Source organism: Ictalurus furcatus, chromosome 16 (assembly GCF_023375685.1).
Source record: "Ictalurus furcatus strain D&B chromosome 16, Billie_1.0, whole genome shotgun sequence".
In the NCBI taxonomy this organism is placed as follows: domain Eukaryota; kingdom Metazoa; phylum Chordata; class Actinopteri; order Siluriformes; family Ictaluridae; genus Ictalurus; species Ictalurus furcatus.
This window is the reverse complement of record NC_071270.1, coordinates 4,035,927-4,055,514: the sequence shown is the minus strand read 5'-3', so window position 1 is coordinate 4,055,514 and position 19,588 is coordinate 4,035,927. Positions and strand designations below refer to the sequence as shown.

The following is a 19,588-nucleotide window of genomic DNA, read 5'->3' as shown; positions in this document are numbered from 1 at the left end:
TCAAGTGTTATATCTTTTTTTTTACTTTTCTCATATAAAATCAAGTATCATTAACAAAATAGCGTTTACTAAAAGACAATAACTTGCAGCACTCTGTATCTTTTTCTCTGATTGCGGGAGTCTGTCAGGAGTTAAGGAATTGTCCAAAACGAAAAATTGCTGATTATTTTATACCCATTTAAATACTTTTTTTTCAGCTATATAGTACGAGTAGAAAGTCCAACAAAAAGAAGAATTTTAGCGAATTATAAAAGTGATGATTCTCTAAGTTGCATGACTGTGTGAATTTCCTAAATGATGAATGACAGCAGAAGAGCTAGATTGACGCTTTAAGTTTCAGCACCATGGAGAGCCACCGGTTAGCCCTGACATTGCTCTCTCTCTCTCTCTCTCTCTCTCTCTCTCTCTCTCTCTCTCTCTATATATATATATATATATATATATATATTATAAGATTTACGACTTTTAAAGACATTGGATGGTTTATATATAAAGGCAACGGATTCACCTTGTAATCATTAAAAACCATTGTTATGTTATCCAATGTATTTCTGGTTGCTCTATGTGCCATTTGTGTGTCTATGTCGGTGGTGGGATGGGTTTCTTTTGTCCCCTCCCCCTTCTCTAGGCCACGCCTACTGCATGCATCACGTTCCGGCTTGCTAGTGGATAATCAAGTCTTGTCCACGCCTGCTCCGGCCTTGCGCGACAGGATTGGTTTGCTGCACGTTTCCGGAAGTGTACCGGTGGTGTACCGGTAGCCTCGTCAGTCTCCATCCCAGGGCAGATTATTGCCATTGCTTTGTGTGTAGAGGGAAGTGCTTTTCGCCTGTGTATGACCTTATGACCGATTTCACTTTGTTTATGCTCTGCCCCGTTACGATTCATGTAATACACTTGTGTATATATGTATATATTTTTTGGTAATTAACACACTAATAGCGACATCTGTAAATAGTGCACGGTTGAGAGTGGTTTGTAGGAAGTCGGCGCCGTTTGTGTTGATTTTTCTTTTCTCCTGGTTTTCGGTTAGCTAGGGAGTGAGGGATTTCTTTTCTTGTAGTTTAGTTAGTTTTCTTTTGGTAAGGTTAGATGGTATTTTTGTTTATTATTTTGGCCTGGCCGGCTTCTGAATAGTGAAACCACTATATATATAAAAGGTGAGCACCTTTCATACTCTGGAGAATAAAACAAAGCAAACACAATCTTGGTCTCGCCAAACCTTTTCTCTTTTTGTTTATTTTTATTTTTTTTATTGTATGTTGCGGCACGACCTAGACCGGGTCGTAACACAATGATAAACACCAGCTTTCTAAAAGACACTAAAAGTCACTTCTTTAGACTTGCCATCCTTTTTTATGTATTCAGGATGACAAGCTCCACAAAGTTCTGTAAAATCAATATAGGCTTAAATATTGATGCTTCAAAGTGTTTGGAAATAATTGGTTTCATTATCATCACACAGCGACAGAGCACAGATATAAACATCAACATCAAATTTGTATTCAATGCTTAGACTTAGAATGATATAAGTATGTTTGCACTTTTCTCAGAACTGATGGGGGGGGGGAAGGGCAGCTGTAATATTTTAACTACAATGAAAATGTGCTATCCAGCAGCATCATTAACCACTCAGCTGAGAGAGACATTAGACAGTGCGGGAGACAGCAATAAAAGCGTATGACCAGCACTACACAGCAATTTGGAAGAAATATCAACTCATGATACAGTAGAGGAAAAAGTTACCTATTTCACTAACATGTAGCTATGGCATGTAGAGTAACCTACAACACACAAACAGCAGCTACAATACTAACTCATATCACACTGTAGTCCACATTGGGAATCCCCTGATATGTAGAAGCAGGAAGTCCACAGGGTAGTGCATGGAAAGACATGGAGTGAGAATTAAGGTATCAGCTCGTTCAAAAGGATTTCTTAGTCAAAGCAAGGAATCAACCAAGCAAGAAAATAAGAGATGGAATCAAAAAAGAAAGGAATGAAAATCATATAATTAAAAGAATATGCTAAAGGTAATGGGCAGAAATGTGGTGATATTTTTATCAGCAAAAGAAATGTAAATCTTCACTGTAGGAAATGTGAATTGATACAATTTTACTCCAAGGAAAATTTAAGATTCAGGAAAGTTGTTATACTTGAGTAATATTTACAGAGAGCAAGTTGTATGTAAATATTTTTTAAAATTACAATACAAATGGTCAAAACCATTTGAAATTCAAGGTTATGAGGCTCAAAATGCAAACTTCAAAAACCACTACTACATCAAAGAATATTTAAAAAACAGGGTTCTTTTTTTCGCCACTGATAAAAACGTATTGCCATTCCATCCAACACTGCTACATAAAAACATACTTAGTTGAAGCAGTTTTGAAGAATGTCCCATAGACTTATATCACAAAAAATCACCACCAAATGGAAAGGCAAACATTCTTACCTCCTCTCCCTCTCCTGTATTGTTAAGTGAAATCAAGCTTGCAGCTAAAGTCTCATTTTGGACCTTCTTAAGTGTTCCACCAGCAGTAAGAGTGCTGTCATTGTAAGACGTGATGAACTTGAAGTCACTGGTGCGGGATCCTGTTGTTAGATACGTGTCATAATTGTAAGAACTGCGGAGTGTTCCAGCTCCCTCCACCTCTGCATAGTTGGGAGGGAGATACGTGCTGGGAATGGCGACTGCTCCATCAAACAACAGTCTGGGCTTTCTCCTGTGGCAAAACCTCACAGCCAGGATCACAATAATGAAAGTCAGAAAGAAGGTGGACACGGAAACTAGCGCGATGATCAAATAAAAAGTCAGTTTGGAATTGCTCTCCTCATAAGTCATGTCTTTAAGTTCTGGAACTTCAGCAAGATTATCAGAAATCAGTAAATATACAGAACAGGTAGCAGAGAGAGGTGGCTGTCCGTTATCTTTCACTGAGATAACAAGGTTCTGTTTCATGCTGTCAGATTCAGTAATGTCCCTCTGAGCCCTGATCTCTCCACTATGGAGACCGATAGAGAAAAGTCCCGGATCAGTAGATTTGACAATCTGATAGGACAGCCATGCGTTCTGTCCAGAGTCAGAGTCCACAGCGATCACTTTGGAGACCAGAGAGCCAGAGAGAGCAGCTTTAGGGACCATCTCAGTCATTAAAGACTTTCCCTCTGGAGCAGGGTATAATATCTGTGGAGAGTTATCATTCTCATCTGATATGAACACACTCACAGTCACGTTGCTGCTGAGTGGAGGAGAACCATTGTCTCTGGCTACAACCTGGACTTTAAAGTTTCTGAACTTTTCATAGTCAAATGACCTCACAGCATGGATCACTCCTGTATCTGAGTTAATGGATAATAATGAGGACACTGCAACACCGTTTATCTCACTGGGTACCAGAGAATACAGTACTGTACCGTTCTGCCTCCAGTCTGGGTCTCTTGCAGAAACAGAAGTAATAGAGGTTCCTGGTTTGTTATTTTCAGCTACATGAGCACTATACAACTGTGTTTCAAAAACAGGCGAATTGTCATTGACATCAGAAAGTGACAAATGAATAATTTTTGATGAAGTCAAAGCCGGGGTTCCTTCATCCGTTGCAGTGATTGTTAAATTAAAATCTGCGACAAGTTCACGGTCCAGCTCACTTGTTGTCACTATGGAATAATAATTCTTTACAGATGGATTTAATTTAAATGGAACATTTTCTTGTATAAAGCAATGGACCTGACGATTTTGTCCAGAGTCTTCATCTTGAACATTGATAATGCCCACCTCCGTCCCTGGAATTAAATTTTCAGGGAATGGGTTGGTGAGAGACTTTATAATTATGTCAGGACTGTTATCATTGACGTCAGTAACTTCTATCACCACTTTTACATCAGAGGCTGAACCCAGGCCGTCTTTTGCTTGCACGCGCATTTCATAGTACGACTCTTCCTCGAAGTCAACAGAGCCAATTATTTTAATTTCCCCGTTAATATTATTTAGTGAAAACAGTCTAGAAGCCTTTTCAGGCAGTCGACTAAACTCGTATGTTACTTCTCCATTTGCACCCTCGTCTGCGTCAGTAGCGTTGACTCTTACAACCACTGTGCCTACAGAAGAATTTTCCGGCAGCTTTACCTTATACACAGGCTGACTGAACACAGGAGAATTATCATTAGCATCCAGCACAGTAACATGTATAACCACAGTGCCCGCCCTTGCTGGATTCCCACCATCATTAGCAGTCAGGAATAGCGTAACCTCCTGTTCTTTCTCTCGATCCAGTTCTTTATCAAGTACCAATTCGGCGTATTTTCCTCCATCGGAGTTAGTCCGAACATGTAAGGAAAAATGTCCGTTATTTTGAAGTGAATATCCTTGTACTGCGTTTTGTCCTAAATCGTCATCGTGGGCTTCACCTAAGAAATACGATGTTCCTTTAACTGCAGATTCTTGGATTTCGAGTTTAATTTTTTCAGTGGAAAACTGTGGCTCGTTATCATTTATATCCTCAATATTAACAACAACGCTGTGCAGCTCTAATGGCCTCTCAAGCACCAGCTCGTATTTGAGAAGACACGCTGTCCGCAAGCCGCAAAGCTCCTCTCTGTCCGCGGGCTCCGACACAATGAGAGCTCCGGTCCTCAGGTCGAGCTCAGTAAAACGTCTACTGACACCATCAGCATCCAAACGCGCATTTCTAGCAACAAGGCTTTTAGCATCGAGTCCGAGATCCTTAGCTACATTTCCGAAAACATGGCCTCGTTTCATCTCTTCGGGAAGTGAATAGCTCAAATCGCCATTAGTGAAATGGGGCACAAAAAGCAAAGCAAAGAAAGGAAGCCAGATAATCCATTCTCTTATCATCCTCATTTTCCGTACAAAATACTATCCCAAGAAGATATAATGTCCTAGTTTTTTTGTTCAAGATCGCCAGCAATTTGCGTCTCAGCTTCTTACACAGATGTGTTTAAGCACTGATAAACGCATCAGTCTTTTTCTTCTTTTTTTTTTCTTTTCTTTTTTTGCATTAAAGGGCGGGTTGAGATTTTAATGCAGAAAGCTGATAAATAGCGACGCTAAGAGTATTTATACGGAACTGCCACAGTCGTGGAAAAAAAAGACACGTTTTTATTTACAATAATAATAATAATAATAATAATAATAATAATAATAATAATAATAATAATAACAAAGGTACCCTAATAAAAAAAAATAATAAATTCTGTTTATGGAATGTATCATCAATGGTCACGTGGTTGCCATTCTATAATTACAGACATTATTTAAAGCAAAGGCACTCAAAAATCCCAAACGTCAATTCCCACATTTAATTAGAAAAACTTCCTACACAATACAACAAATCATAAAATACTCATTTAAAAACATAACTATACTGCATACACCATATTGGTTAGAATAAATGACAGTTAATTGCACCATCAAGTGGAGAAAGACAAGCCAAGGGTGACGAATCATTTAGCGTGATAACATTATCCTCTAACGCGTTGGAATTTTAATCGTTTGATTAGATGAAAGTGTGTGACATTGTAAAAACAGATTAATTAACTGAAATTATTATACTTTCAGTAATATTTATGAATACTCGCTAAAGCAGTGTTTCTCTGTAAATATATATTTTTAAAAACCTACACCTTGAAAGCTCAATTCCTCTGATAAATTTTAACTGCAGGCTGATCAGAATGGAAGGGATGACTTTTGACAGCAACAAGTAAAATGATCTTGGGTTATAAAAACAGCAGAAGCGTACTTTTGTCCTCAGTGTAGACAAGAGTTTTATAAAAGACAGACAGTAATTGTCATTCTCATCACACCTTAGCAGATCAACGAAAATTACACTGAGATGACTCAAAATGTGGATGAAATTAGATAGAATTTCAACAAAAATCAACAAAAACATTCCAACAAACCTATACATACTGAAAACAGAGACTTCCCCACTGTAAATAATAAGTGCCATTCCATCCCACCTTGTACAAAAATGTACTTAGGTGAAGCAGTTTCAAAGAATGTCCAATGGAATTATATTGGTAAAATTAACTACCCAAAGGAAAGGCAAACATTCTTACCTCATCTCCCTCTCCCGAATTGTTAAGGGTAATTAAGCTCGCAGCTAATGTCTCATTTTGGATCTTCTTAAGTGTTCCACCATCAGTAAGAGTGCTGTCATTGTAAGAGGTGATGAATTTGAAGTCACTGGTGTGGGATCCTGTTGTTAGATACGTGTCATAATTGTAAGAACTGTGGAGAGTTCCAGCTCCCTCCACCTCTGCATAGTTAGGAGGGAGATACGCGCTGGGAATGGCGACTGCTCCATCAAACAACAGTCTGGGCTTTCTCCTGTTGCAAAACCTCACAGCCAGGATCACAATAATGAAAGTCAGAAAGAAGGTGGACACGGAAACTAGCGCGATGATCAAATAAAAAGTCAGTTTGGAATTGCTCTCCTCATAAGTCATGTCTTTAAGTTCTGGAACTTCAGCAAGATTATCAGAAATCAGTAAATATACAGAACAGGTAGCAGAGAGAGGTGGCTGTCCGTTATCTTTCACTGAGATAACAAGGTTCTGTTTCATGCTGTCAGATTCAGTAATGTCCCTCTGAGCCCTGATCTCTCCACTATGAAGACCAATAGTGAAAAGTCCCAGATCAGTAGATTTGACAATCTGATAGGACAGCCACGCATTCTGTCCAGAGTCCGCATCCACAGCGATCACTTTGGAGACCAGAGAGCCAGAGAGAGCAGCTTTAGGGACCATCTCAGTCATTAAAGACTTTCCTTCTGGAGCAGGGTATAATATCTGTGGAGAGTTATCATTCTCATCTGATATGAACACATTCACAGTCACGTTGCTGCTGAGTGGAGGAGAACCATTGTCTCTGGCTACAACCAGGACTTTAAAGTTTCTGAACTTTTCATAGTCAAATGACTTCACAGCATGGATCACTCCTGTATCTGAGTTAATGGATAATAATGAGAACACTGTAACACCGTTTATCTCACTGGATACCAGAGAATACAGCACTGTACCGTTCTGCCTCCAGTCTGGGTCTCTTGCAGTAACAGAAGTAACAGAGTTTCCTGGTTTGTTATTTTCCATCACATATGCAGTGTAGGATTGCTGTTCAAATACAGGAGGATTGTCATTGATATCTGATACAGATAGATGAATCGTCATTGAGGTTGATAAAGGTGGAGAGCCTCCATCAGTAGCAGTGATGGTTATGTTATAATCTGAGTCTGTCTCTCTATCTAACAAGCTCAAGGTTACCAAAGAAAAGTAGTTTTTGATAGATGGGTTTAATTTGAAAGGAACACTTCCCTGAATTGAACAACGTATCTGCCGATTGTCTCCTGAATCTTTATCCTGAACATTAATTATGGCCACCTCAGTGCCTACAATAACATTCTCAGGTAGAGGATTATTTAGAGATTTAAGAATAATTTTGGGAGCATTATCATTTACATCAGTAATATCTATAATAACACTTGCAGTCGATGCTAACCCTTGACCATCTTTAGCCTGGACTCCGATTTCATAATATTTTTCCTCTTCATAGTCGATATCTCCATTTACCTTAATTTGCCCACTAAGCTCATGAATAGTAAATAACTGTGCTGCGTTATCCGGAATGTGACTGAATTCATAAGTGACTGCACCGTTTGCTCCTTCATCTGCATCTTCTGCGCTCACAGTCACGACTTCTGTTCCTATCGGTGCGTTTTCAGCTAAAACGACTTTATATACAGGCTGACTGAACACCGGAACATTATCATTCGCATCTAGCACAGTGACGTGTATAACAGCAGTCCCTGATCTCTGAGGAATCCCGCCATCCACTGCGGTAAGAATCAAGTCAATATCTTTCTGGTGTTCGCGATCAAGCTCTTTCTCCAACACAAGCTCTGCATATTTCCGTCCGTTTTTATTTTCTTGTACAGACAAAACAAAATGGTCGTTCTTCTCAAGCGAATAGGCGTTAACTCCGTTTTGTCCGATATCAGAATCGTGAGCTTCATCCAAACGGAAGCGCTGTCCTTTATCAGCGGACTCGCGGATTTCAAAGTTAATTCGCTCCTTAATAAATTTTGGCGCATTGTCATTAATATCCTGAATATTCAGAGAAATACGATGTAGTTCTAGCGGATTTTCTAAGACCAGTTCATAATTCAGGATGCAGTTTAGTCTCGAACCACAAAGCTTTTCCCGGTCTATTGTCTCTGAAACGATCAATTCTCCAGTATTAAAATTAATATCTACATACCGCTTGCCACTATCCTCTGTTTCAACTCGGGCCTTTCGCGTTTTTAATTTTGTAAGATCTATTACTAGATCCTTTGCAATATTTCCAATCACATACTGCGCCTTCGTTTCCTCTGGAACTGTGTAGCTCAGGTCTCCGTGGGCGGCAGGTAAAAGAACGGAAAGGAGCGCCATGAGTAGAGAAGACAACGGGACTGAAAGCATCCTGCATCCCATATTTGAAGAGCTGAAATTCCTCACTCGGGTATTTCCAGCTAACTTTACATTTACAGAATTTATAAATGTTCCTTTAAAAGCAACAGCGCGTAGAGAAACAAGCTTGACTACAACATTCTGGGAAGAGATCTTCCCGTTATTGCTGACTGCAGCTTACCATTCAGGGTTTAGTAGTACGTGCAAGTGTTGGTCTATAGCGACACTCTGAGCATTTTGCTTTTACTGCAGGTATGAATTAGGGAGTGTCTTAAACAACGAAGCATCCATACACGCATATAGAATATGTCCGTTTTTAATTTTATTTTTCAGTGGAGGGTGATTTCAAGTAAAAATAAAAGCAGCCGATAATATTTACGTAGCAAAATTCAAGCAATGTATTGTCTGCGTTGTATTAGCGCTGTCCACGTAAACGGTGCTGAATCGAACATCTGCTCACTTTGGTGAGCAGTACCTCGGTTCCTTCTCTCACGACATCCAAATGGTTATATGCTCTTTATTTATATCAAACAGGATCGTTATATAACATCAAACATTATTAGTGAAATAACCTTATTTAAATGTCACTGCATTGCAAAACACTTTATTTTTGATTGGTTGTTTCAGGGTTAGTGACTGAGCGAAAAGAAAACAATACAGATTCTTATCACATAGGATTAATCCAAATTGATTCATTTAACACTGTACTAGTAGAAGTGAGGCAGGAGAATGAAACTGAGAGGTTTATGGCGTGTAATTTGAATTATTGTCCTGGTTCTTTGTTTAATAAAGTTATTGCGCTTTTATACTATTGTAGATTATTTGAATTTGTTTTGCTCTTTAGACTACGTAACATTGTTCTCATCCAATTGCACAACATATGCATGATAGCAGAATAGATAATATGACTCCTTATATTCTAAAACCATGGTGAGCTCCCAGTTTGGCATCATATTTGTACATCTACTATTTAAAAAAAGGTTCTGGTTACATAAATGCAATGCGTGCACCTGCTAATCAGTAAAATCAAGACCAAACATTAACTACATTTATAAAACCTCTGTCAATAATTGTCAACAACCCAAATTCCAAAAGATTCAGGTTAAGCATATATATAATCTTAGGGAATCTCAGTCAGAAACTGAAACCTGACTTGCTCAGTGATAATTATAAATACTGATGAATTGTTTATGGATTTGCACGTTGAAACAATGATGAATCAAGACAAACTAACATAGAGATCTCACAGCGAATCAAAAACATCACTTATTCAGACCCCCAACTACATGTGCAGCAATGTTTACAGATAATACATATTATTATGACAGCAGTTTAATAAATATCTATCATTTTATATATCCCACAGCAGAAATATAATTTTCTTATCACTGTCATGCTATCTGTTTGTGTCTGCCAGTGGATATAAGAGGCCTATCACCTCAAAAAGGGTACAAAAAATTAGCACTATGCAACATGGAGCAATTATTCATTGTTTAATGAGTGGGCCATTGGATATTGTGGTGCCGAACACTTTGAATATACAGCCAAGTGCCATGGAACTGTCTTGATCATGTGCTGTAGGCCATGTCTGACTACACAACAATAACCACAAAAACTCCATGACCCAGTGTGAGTAGTACAAACATTTTGTTGTGCTGAATTCCAAAGAAAACAGACCTCCAATGACCGATGAATCTCAGTACAGAACTGGTAAATTAGTACTGGTATATACCTATAACAGTCAGGACCAGCCTATAACACAGAAACAACACTTACAATACTTAGAATTAAATATAACCAACACTAGAGGTCTCCTGTTCTGAAAAGCTTGTGAGGAAATTGGGGAGTCTTCATTGCATGAATAAAAAGATTAAATTTATTGTTGGGAAAGTCTCCTTAGAAAGAATTTGTAATTTAAGAAATATTATAGAAGGTGGCTGCTTTGGGGTAAAAAATGCACTAAAGATGATGATATTCAGTGTCAAAATCCATAAAAATTTTTAAAAGAAGGTATGTCAGAAATAAACATCCAACCTCACAACAACTAAAGTTATTTCTATTTTCCAAAACCTACATCAGCAGGCTATATATATATATATATATATATATATATATATATATATATATATATATATATATATATATATATATATATATATATATATATATGTATATATTATAAATAAGACATAGATATTTATGTCTGGTTGAAGAGTTTGAAGACAGAATAAGAGAAAATATGGTCAGAAAAAAGTAACTGATTGTTGACTATTGCATCATGTCTTCTCAAGTGAAAGAAAATTTGCACTTGGTTAAATTCGAATTGTGATCAAATCAGAAGGAGCATGGAAGAAAGAAAATACTACATTGTCTTACCTCATGTCCCTCTCCTGTATTGTTAAGTGAAATCAGGTTTGTAGCTAAAGTGTCATTTTGGGCCATTTTCAGAGTTTCACCAGCAGAAAGTGTGCTGTCATTGTAAGACGTGATGAATTTGAAGTCACTGGTGCGTGATCCTGTTGTTAGATACGTGTCATAATTGTAAGTACTGCGGAGAGTTCCAGCTCCCTCCACTTCTGCATAGTTGGGAGGGAGATACGCGCTGGGAATGGCGACTGCTCCATCAAACAACAGTCTGGGCTTTCTGCTGTGACAAAACCTCACAGCCAGGATCAGAATAATGAAAGTCAGAAAGAAGGTGGACACGGAAACTAGCGCGATGATCAAATAAAAGGTCAGTTTGGAATTGCTCTCCTCATAAGTCATGTCTTTAAGTTCTGGAACTTCAGCAAGATTATCAGAAATCAGTAAATATACAGAACAGGTAGCAGAGAGAGGTGGCTGTCCGTTATCTTTCACTGAGATAACAAGGTTCTGTTTCATGTTGTCAGATTCAGTAATGTCCCTCTGAGCCCTGATCTCTCCACTATGGAGACCGATAGTGAAAAGTCCCGGATCAGTAGATTTGACAATCTGATAGGACAGCCATGCGTTCTGTCCAGAGTCAGAGTCCACAGCGATCACTTTGGAGACCAGAGAGCCAGAGAGAGCAGCTTTAGGGACCATCTCAGTCATTAAAGACTTTCCCTCTGGAGCAGGGTATAATATCTGTGGAGAGTTATCATTCTCATCTGATATGAACACACTCACAGTCACGTTGCTGCTGAGTGGAGGAGAACCATTGTCTCTGGCTACAACCTGGACTTTAAAGTTTCTGAACTTTTCATAGTCAAATGACCTCACAGCATGGATCACTCCTGTATCTGAGTTAATGGATAATAATGAGGACACTGCAACACTGTTTATCTCACTGGGTACTAGAGAATACAGTACTGTGCCGTTCTGTCTCCAGTCTGGGTCTCTTGCAGTAACAGAACTAATAGAGATTCCTGGTTTGTTATTTTCCATCACATATGCAATGTAGGACTGCTGTTCAAATACAGGAGGGTTGTCATTAATATCTGATACAGAAAGATGAATCATCATTGAGGTTGATAAAGGTGGAGAGCCTCCATCAGTAGTAGTGATAGTTATGTTGTAATATGATTCTGTCTCTCTATCTAACCAGCTTGTTGTTACCAAAGAAAAGTAGTTTTTGATAGATGGGTTTAATTTGAAAGGAACATTTTCCTGAATGGAACATCTGACTTTTCTATTATCTCCTGAATCATTATCCTGAACATTAATAATGGCCACCTCAGTGCCAACAATTGCATTCTCAATTATTGGATCATTCAGTGATTTAAGAATTATTCTTGGAGCATTGTCATTTACATCAATGATATCTATAATAATTTTGGCAGTGGATGCTAAGCCAGGACCATCTTTTGCCTGCACTCTCATTTCATATGACGTTTCCTCTTCATAATCAATATTTCCATGTACCTTAATTTGACCAGTTGTCTTGTCAATAGAAAATAATTTTGCTGCTGTATCAGATATTCGACTAAATTCATAACTGACCTCCCCGTTTACTCCTTCATCAGCGTCTGTAGCGCTCACTGTAACTACTTCTGCACCCAACGGTGCGTTTTCAGCCAGAGTAACCTTATACACAGACTGACTAAAAACCGGGGTATTGTCATTAGAATCAAGCACATTGATGTGGATAACTGCAGTACCAGACCTCTGTGGAGTGCCTCCATCAGTCGCAGTAAATATTAAATCTATTTCCTTCGTCTGTTCCCGATCCAGCTCTTTGTCCAAAACCAGTTCAGCGTATTTTCCTCCCTCCGCGTTTTCTTTAACCGACAAAACAAAATGATCATTCCTTTCAAGTGAATATCTTTGAACCGCGTTTTGTCCTATATCAGAGTCGTGAGCTTCATCCAAAGGGAAACGTTCTCCTTTAACAGCTGATTCCCGGATATCGAAATTTATCCGATCATTAGGAAATCTCGGCGCGTTGTCGTTTATATCCTGAATCTGAAGTGAAATGCGATGCACATCAAGATGATTTTCCAGCACAAGCTCGTAATTAAGAATGCAAGACATTTTCGACCCACAAACCTTTTCTCGGTCTATTGTTTCCACCACTACCAGATTTCCACTACTCAGATTAATGTCGCAATACCGTTTAGTGCTGCCTTCTGTCTCGATTCGAGCTTTACGAGCAGATAATCGTTTCACATCAAGTCCGAGATCCTTTGCTATATTTCCGATCACATATTGTTGCTTTGTTTCTTCCAGAAATGTGTAGCTCAAATCTCCACGGACAGCGCGAATGAAAATAAAAATACAAACCAAAATAAATAGTATATAAAAGGAAAACCTTTTCCTTTCCATTCTGCAACGTCCACAAGACCTCTTTTTGTGCAAGAACGAGTAGTTATTAAAGTAATTTATGATGAAATGTCCACAATGAAGTCAACCTTCTGCAGGAATGGTCTTCGGTGACAGGAGAAAGCTGGGATATTTAATGAAAAGGGTGGAGAGCTTTGATAATTTTAGTTCGTTGGTAAAGAGCGACCCTCTGAGTATAGTTACAAAACTGCAGTTTTGTCGTTTCTATGCAAAACCGAAAACATTCGTGGCTAGTAACATATTTTACTGAATAGCACAGATTTCTCTTACTTTTTTTAATTAATTAATTAATTAATAAGAAAATAAATAAAGAGATTAATAGGCAATAAGATTCTTTGGGGAAAAGAGAAAAAAATATAAAATATACTGCTCAAATAAAATGGCTAATCCAAGTGACTGAAATGTTGAAAAAGAATCACTGGCAGTGAACGCAAAGCTTTAGTTTGAGCAAATTATCTCTAGTACACAGGGATAAAATACTCGGAAAAATACTTTTTTTCCGACTGCACTACTACACATTTAGTCACAATATTCTCAGTGAATAAAAAAACATTAATTTAAGAACCTCGGATTTTTTGTTTTAAATTATTCAAATGTTACCGCTTCGAGCAGTACTGCTACAGGCACCATATAATTGAATGTTCTGTAGGTAAAAACATTAATTGCAGCAATGGCATGTAAACAAAAGTTAAATTCAAGCATTTTTCCTCATGAAGTTCGCACAGAAACAGTTTGAGTAGACTAAAAGTGAGTACACTTATTTTTCTTATGTTAAAAGGAAAAATCCGGGACCGTTTGCAGTGTCTGCTAACATGTAGATGGAAAATATCACCACATGCAGTCTATCTGGTCGTAAACGTACATGAAATTAATTGTATTGTATGTGACGCTTGTTCCTAACTTACCCCATGTGCATCCTCGGTGTTAAGTGTAATTAAGCTCGCAGCTAAGGTGCCATTCTGGCCCGTTTTCAGAGTTCCACCAGCAGTAAGAGTGCTGTCATTGTAAGACGTGATGAACTTGAAGTCACTGGTGCGGGATCCTGTTGTTAGATATGTGTCATAATTATAAGAACTGCGGAGAGTTCCAGCTTCCTCCACATCTGCATAGGTGGGAGGGAGATACGCGCTGGGAATGGCGACTGCTCCATCAAACAACAGTCCGGGCTTTCTCCTGTGGCAAAACCTCACAGCCAGGATCACAATAATGAAAGTCAGAAAGAAAGTGGACACGGAAACTAGCGCGATGATCAAATAAAAAGTCAGTTTGGAATTGCTCTCCTCATAAGTCATGTCTTTAAGTTCTGGAACTTCAGCAAGATTATCAGAAATCAGTAAATATACAGAACAGGTAGCAGAGAGAGAAGGCTGTCCGTTATCTTTCACTGAGATAACAAGGTTCTGTTTCATGCTGTCAGATTCAGTAATGTCCCGCTGAGCCCTGATCTCTCCACTATGGAGACCTATAGTGAAAAGTCCCGGATCAGTAGATTTGACAATCTGATAGGACAGCCACGCGTTCTGTCCAGAGTCAGCATCCACAGCGATCACTTTGGAGACCAAAGAGCCAGAAAGAGCAGCTTTAGGGACCATCTCAGTCATTAAAGTCTTTCCCTCTGGAGCAGGGTATAATATCTGTGGAGAGTTATCATTCTCATCTGATATGAACACACTCACAGTCACGTTGCTGCTGAGTGGAGGAGAACCATTGTCTCTGGCTACAACCAGGACTTTAAAGTTTCTGAACTTTTCGTAGTCAAATGACTTCACAGCATGGATCACTCCTGTATCTGAGTTAATGGATACAAATGAGGACACTGCAACACCGTTTATCTCACTGGTCACCAGTGAATACAGTACTGTACCGTTCTGCCTCCAGTCTGGGTCTCTTGCAGTAACAGAACTAATAGAGATTCCTGGTTTGTTATTTTCAGTTACATATGCAGCGTAGGATTGCTGTTCAAACACAGGAGGATTGTCGTTCATATCTGACAAAGATAAATGAATTGTCATGGATGTTGATAAAGTTGGAGAGCCTCCATCAGTAGCAGTGATGGTTATGTTATAATCTGCTTCCTTCTCTCTGTCCAAAGTGCTACTTGTTAGCAAAGTGAAATAATTCTTAATAGACTTATTTAATTTAAAAGGAACGTTTTCATGTATTGAACATCGGATCTGTCGATTATCTCCTGAATCTTTATCCTGAACATTAATTATGGCCACCTCAGTGCCTACAATAACATTCTCAGGTAGAGGATTATTTAGAGATTTAATAATAATTTTAGGAGCATTGTCATTTACATCAGAAATATCTATAATAACACTTGCAGTCGATGCTAAGCCTTGACCATCTTTAGCCTGGACTCTTATATCGTAATACTTTTCCTCTTCATAGTCGATATCTCCATTTACCTTAATTTGTCCAGTGAGTTTATCAATAGTAAATAACTGTGCTGCGTTATCAGCAATCCGACTGAATTCATAAGTGACTGCACCGTTTGCTCCTTCATCTGCATCTTCTGCGCTCACAGTAACGACTTCTGTTCCTATCAGTGCGTTTTCAGCTAAAACGACTTTATATACAGGCTGACTGAACACCGGAACATTATCATTAGCATCTAGCACAGTGATGTGTATAATAGCAGTCCCTGATCTCTGAGGAATCCCGCCATCCGCTGCGGTAAGAATCAAGTCAATATCCTTATGTTGTTCGCGATCCAGCTCTTTCTCCAACACCAGTTCTGCGTATTTACCCCTCTCGGTGTTTCCTTCCACAGACAAAACAAAATGGGCGTTTTTTTCTATCGAATAGGCGTTAACTCCGTTTTGTCCGATATCAGAATCGTGAGCTTCATCCAAATGGAAGCGCTGCCCTTTTATAGCGGACTCTTGGATTTCTAGGTTTATGCGCTCATTAAGAAATTTTGGCGCATTGTCATTAATATCCTGAATATTCAGAGAAATGCGATGTAGTTCCAGTGGATTTTCTAAGACGAGTTCATAATTCAGGATGCAGTTTAGTCTCGAACCACAAAGCTTTTCCCGGTCTATTGTCTCTGAAACGATCAATTCTCCGGTATTAAAATTAATATCCACATACCGCTTGCTGCTATCCTCTGTTTCAATTCGGGCTTTTCGCGTTTTTAATTTTAATGAATCCAATCCGAGATCCTTTGCTACGTTTCCAATAACATACCGATGTTTAATTTCCTCCTGTACTGTGTAGCTCAAATCTCCACAAACGGTGCTCTGATTGAAGAAGAGACTTGAGAAAAATCCTAATATTACATAGGAAAATGCTCTAGACTTCAGAACTGTAGCGGTAGATGACATCGTCACGACGTACTTATTCAAAAATGTCAAAATATAAACTGTTCAAATAGAGATTCGAATGCTGGAAATCATTTGTAAGAATGCGCGATGCGTCTATTGCAGAAGGCTAATGGTTCTTACCTCCAGACCGAGCTCTGATTAAATATTTAAAAGAAGGGCGGTGAGGGCTTCAGCGTGTCTCCTGCAAGTGAAGAGCGACACTCTGAGCATTTTGCAAATATTGCAATTTTATTGACTCATGATATGACTCAAGCTTCACAGGAAGTGTTTCGAGATACAGGAAAAATCGCCCAGACTAAACTGGTGCATTGTTTCTTACGTCTTAAAAGGCAAACACTCAATCCGCTACAGAGAGCTGTCCACAGCTGTGGTTCTGAAAACAGCCTGGTGCAAATTACACACAAGTATTCTTGCTTTTAAGAATAATCAAATCTAATTCGATAATTAATGTGGTGCACCAGTGATAACTAACGAAACACGAACAATGCTACTTAATTCCTATGAAATCAGTAATGTATAAATATATGGCACGTGATCCTCAACTAGTCATTGGTATTGTTACCAAAACAGTTTTCATTAACATGAATCATATAGGTATCTCACGGCAAAAGTTGGGAAGTTGTTATTAGCGTGAGGAGCATGAATTTTATTAAAAAAAAGCAAATAATTGAATTAATTAACCAAAATTTAAAAAAATAAGAAATGTAAGTTTTAAAAAACCCATCCAGCACCGTAGAGCTGATATTTTAGCAGCATTAAAACACAAGGTCAAATCTGAAATTAGGAGGAGCATTCTGCTCTGAAGGTTTTCCTTTTTTGAGACAAACAGCAGCACAGGCCCCATACATTTTCCTCTGCATACATAACTGCTTTTTAAAAAACAGAGAGGTGCTGTCGTTCTTATAACACCTTCCACGACAAATAAAAATTGCAGATCACAAAGGATCATCACAGCACACAAACATTCATGTAAGCCTGCTACAAAAAGAAGACATATTTTCTTACCTCATCTCCCTCTCCTGTATTATTAAGTGAAATCAGGTTTGCACCTAAAGTGTCATTCTGGCCCATTTTCAGAGTTCCACCAGAAGTAAGAGTGCTGTCATTGTAAGAGGCGATGAACTTGAAGTCACTGGTGCGGGATCCTGTTGTTAGATACGTGTCATAATTGTAAGAACTGCGGAGAGTACCAGCTCCCTCCACCTCTGTATAGTTGGGAGGGAGATACGCGCTTGGAATGGCGACTGCTCCATCAAATAACAGTCTGGGCTTTCTCCTGTGGCAAAACCTCACAGCCAAGATCAGAATAATGAAAGTCAGAAAGAAGGTGGACACGGAAACTAGCGCGATGATCAAATAAAAAGTCAGTTTGGAATTGCTCTCCTCATAAGTCATGTCTTTAAGTTCTGGAACTTCAGCAAGATTATCAGAAATCAGTAAATATACAGAACAGGTAGCAGAGAGAGGTGGCTGTCCGTTATCTTTCACTGAGATAACAAGGTTCTGTTTCATGCTGTCAGATTCAGTAATGTCCCTCTGAGCCCTGATCTCTCCAGTATGAAGACCAATAGTGAAAAGTCCCGGATCACTAGATTTGACTATCTGATAGGACAGCCATGCATTCTGTCCGGAGTCAGAGTCCACAGCAATCACTTTGGAGACCAGAGAGCCAGAGAGAGCAGCTTTAGGGACCATCTCAGTCATTAAAGACTTTCCCTCTGGAGCAGGGTATAATATCTGTGGAGAGTTATCATTCTCATCTGATATGAACACACTCACAGTCACGTTGCTGCTGAGTGGGGGAGAACCATTGTCTCTGGCTACAACCAGGACTTTAAAGTTTCTGAACTTTTCATAGTCAAATGACCTCACAGCTTGGATCACTCCTGTGTCTGAGTTAATGGATAAAAATGAGGACACTGCAACACCGTTTATCTCACTGGGTTCCAGAGAATACAGTACTGTACCGTTCTGTCTCCAATCTGGGTCTCTTGCAGTAACAGAACTAATAGAGGTTCCTGGTTTGTTATTTTCCATCACATATGCAGTGTAGGATTGCTGTTCAAATACAGGAGGATTGTCATTGATATCTGATACAGATAGATGAATCGTCATTGATGTTGATAAAGGTGGAGAGCCTCCATCAGTAGCAGTGATAGTTATGTTATAATCTGATTCTCTCTCTCTATCCAAGAAGCTGGCAGTTACCAGAGAGAAGTAGTTTTTGATAGATGGGTTTAATTTAAAGGAAACATTTTCTTGAATGGAGCATCTGACTTTTCTATTATCTCCTGAATCGTTATCCTGAACATTAATAATTGCCACCTCAGTTTCTATCATACAATTTTCAGGAATGGGATCATTTAGTGATTTAAGAATAATTCTCGGAGCATTGTCATTTACATCACTGACATCTATAATAATTTTGGCAGTGGATGCTAAGCCAGAACCATCTTTGGCCTGGACTCTCATTTCGTATAACGTTTCCTCTTCATAATCAATAATTCCATTTACCTTAATATGTCCAGTTCTCTTGTCAATAGAAAATAATTTTGCTGCTGTATCAGATATTCGACTAAATTCATAACTGACCTCTCCGTTTACTCCCTCATCAGCGTCTGTAGCGCTCACTGTAACTACTTCTGCACCCAACGCTGCGTTTTCAGCCAGAGTAACCTTATACACAGACTGACTAAAAACCGGGGTATTGTCATTAGAATCAAGCACATTGATGTGGATAACTGCAGTACCAGACCTCTGTGGAGTGCCTCCATCAGTCGCAGTAAATATTAAATCTATTTCCTTCGTCTGTTCACGATCCAGCTCTTTGTCCAAAACCAGTTCAGCGTATTTTCCTCCCTCCGCGTTTTCTTTAACCGACAAAACAAAATGATCATTTCTTTCAAGTGAATATCCTTGAACCGCGTTTTGTCCTATATCAGAGTCGTGAGCTTCATCCAATGGGAAACGTTCTCCTTTATCAGCTG

The 19,588-nt window shown here is 38.9% G+C and overlaps 1 protein-coding gene across 12 annotated transcripts in view; it reads right to left on the bottom strand.

The window, feature by feature from the left end:
- The window catches only part of LOC128620528 (protocadherin gamma-C5-like), a 197,290-nt gene that overhangs the window by 159,553 nt on the left and 18,149 nt on the right, over positions 1-19,588 (bottom strand). For 2 of the 12 annotated variants that reach the window (XM_053645617.1, XM_053645642.1), the window contains exon 1: positions 14,175-17,597. The exons of the other annotated variants lie outside the window; for them this stretch is intronic. In XM_053645617.1, coding sequence (XP_053501592.1) covers positions 14,175-16,601 — 2,427 coding nt within the window. In that variant the 5' untranslated portion in view covers positions 16,602-17,597. Of the gene's footprint in view, positions 1-14,174; positions 17,598-19,588 lie in introns of those variants that run through there. 12 annotated transcript variants of the gene reach the window in all.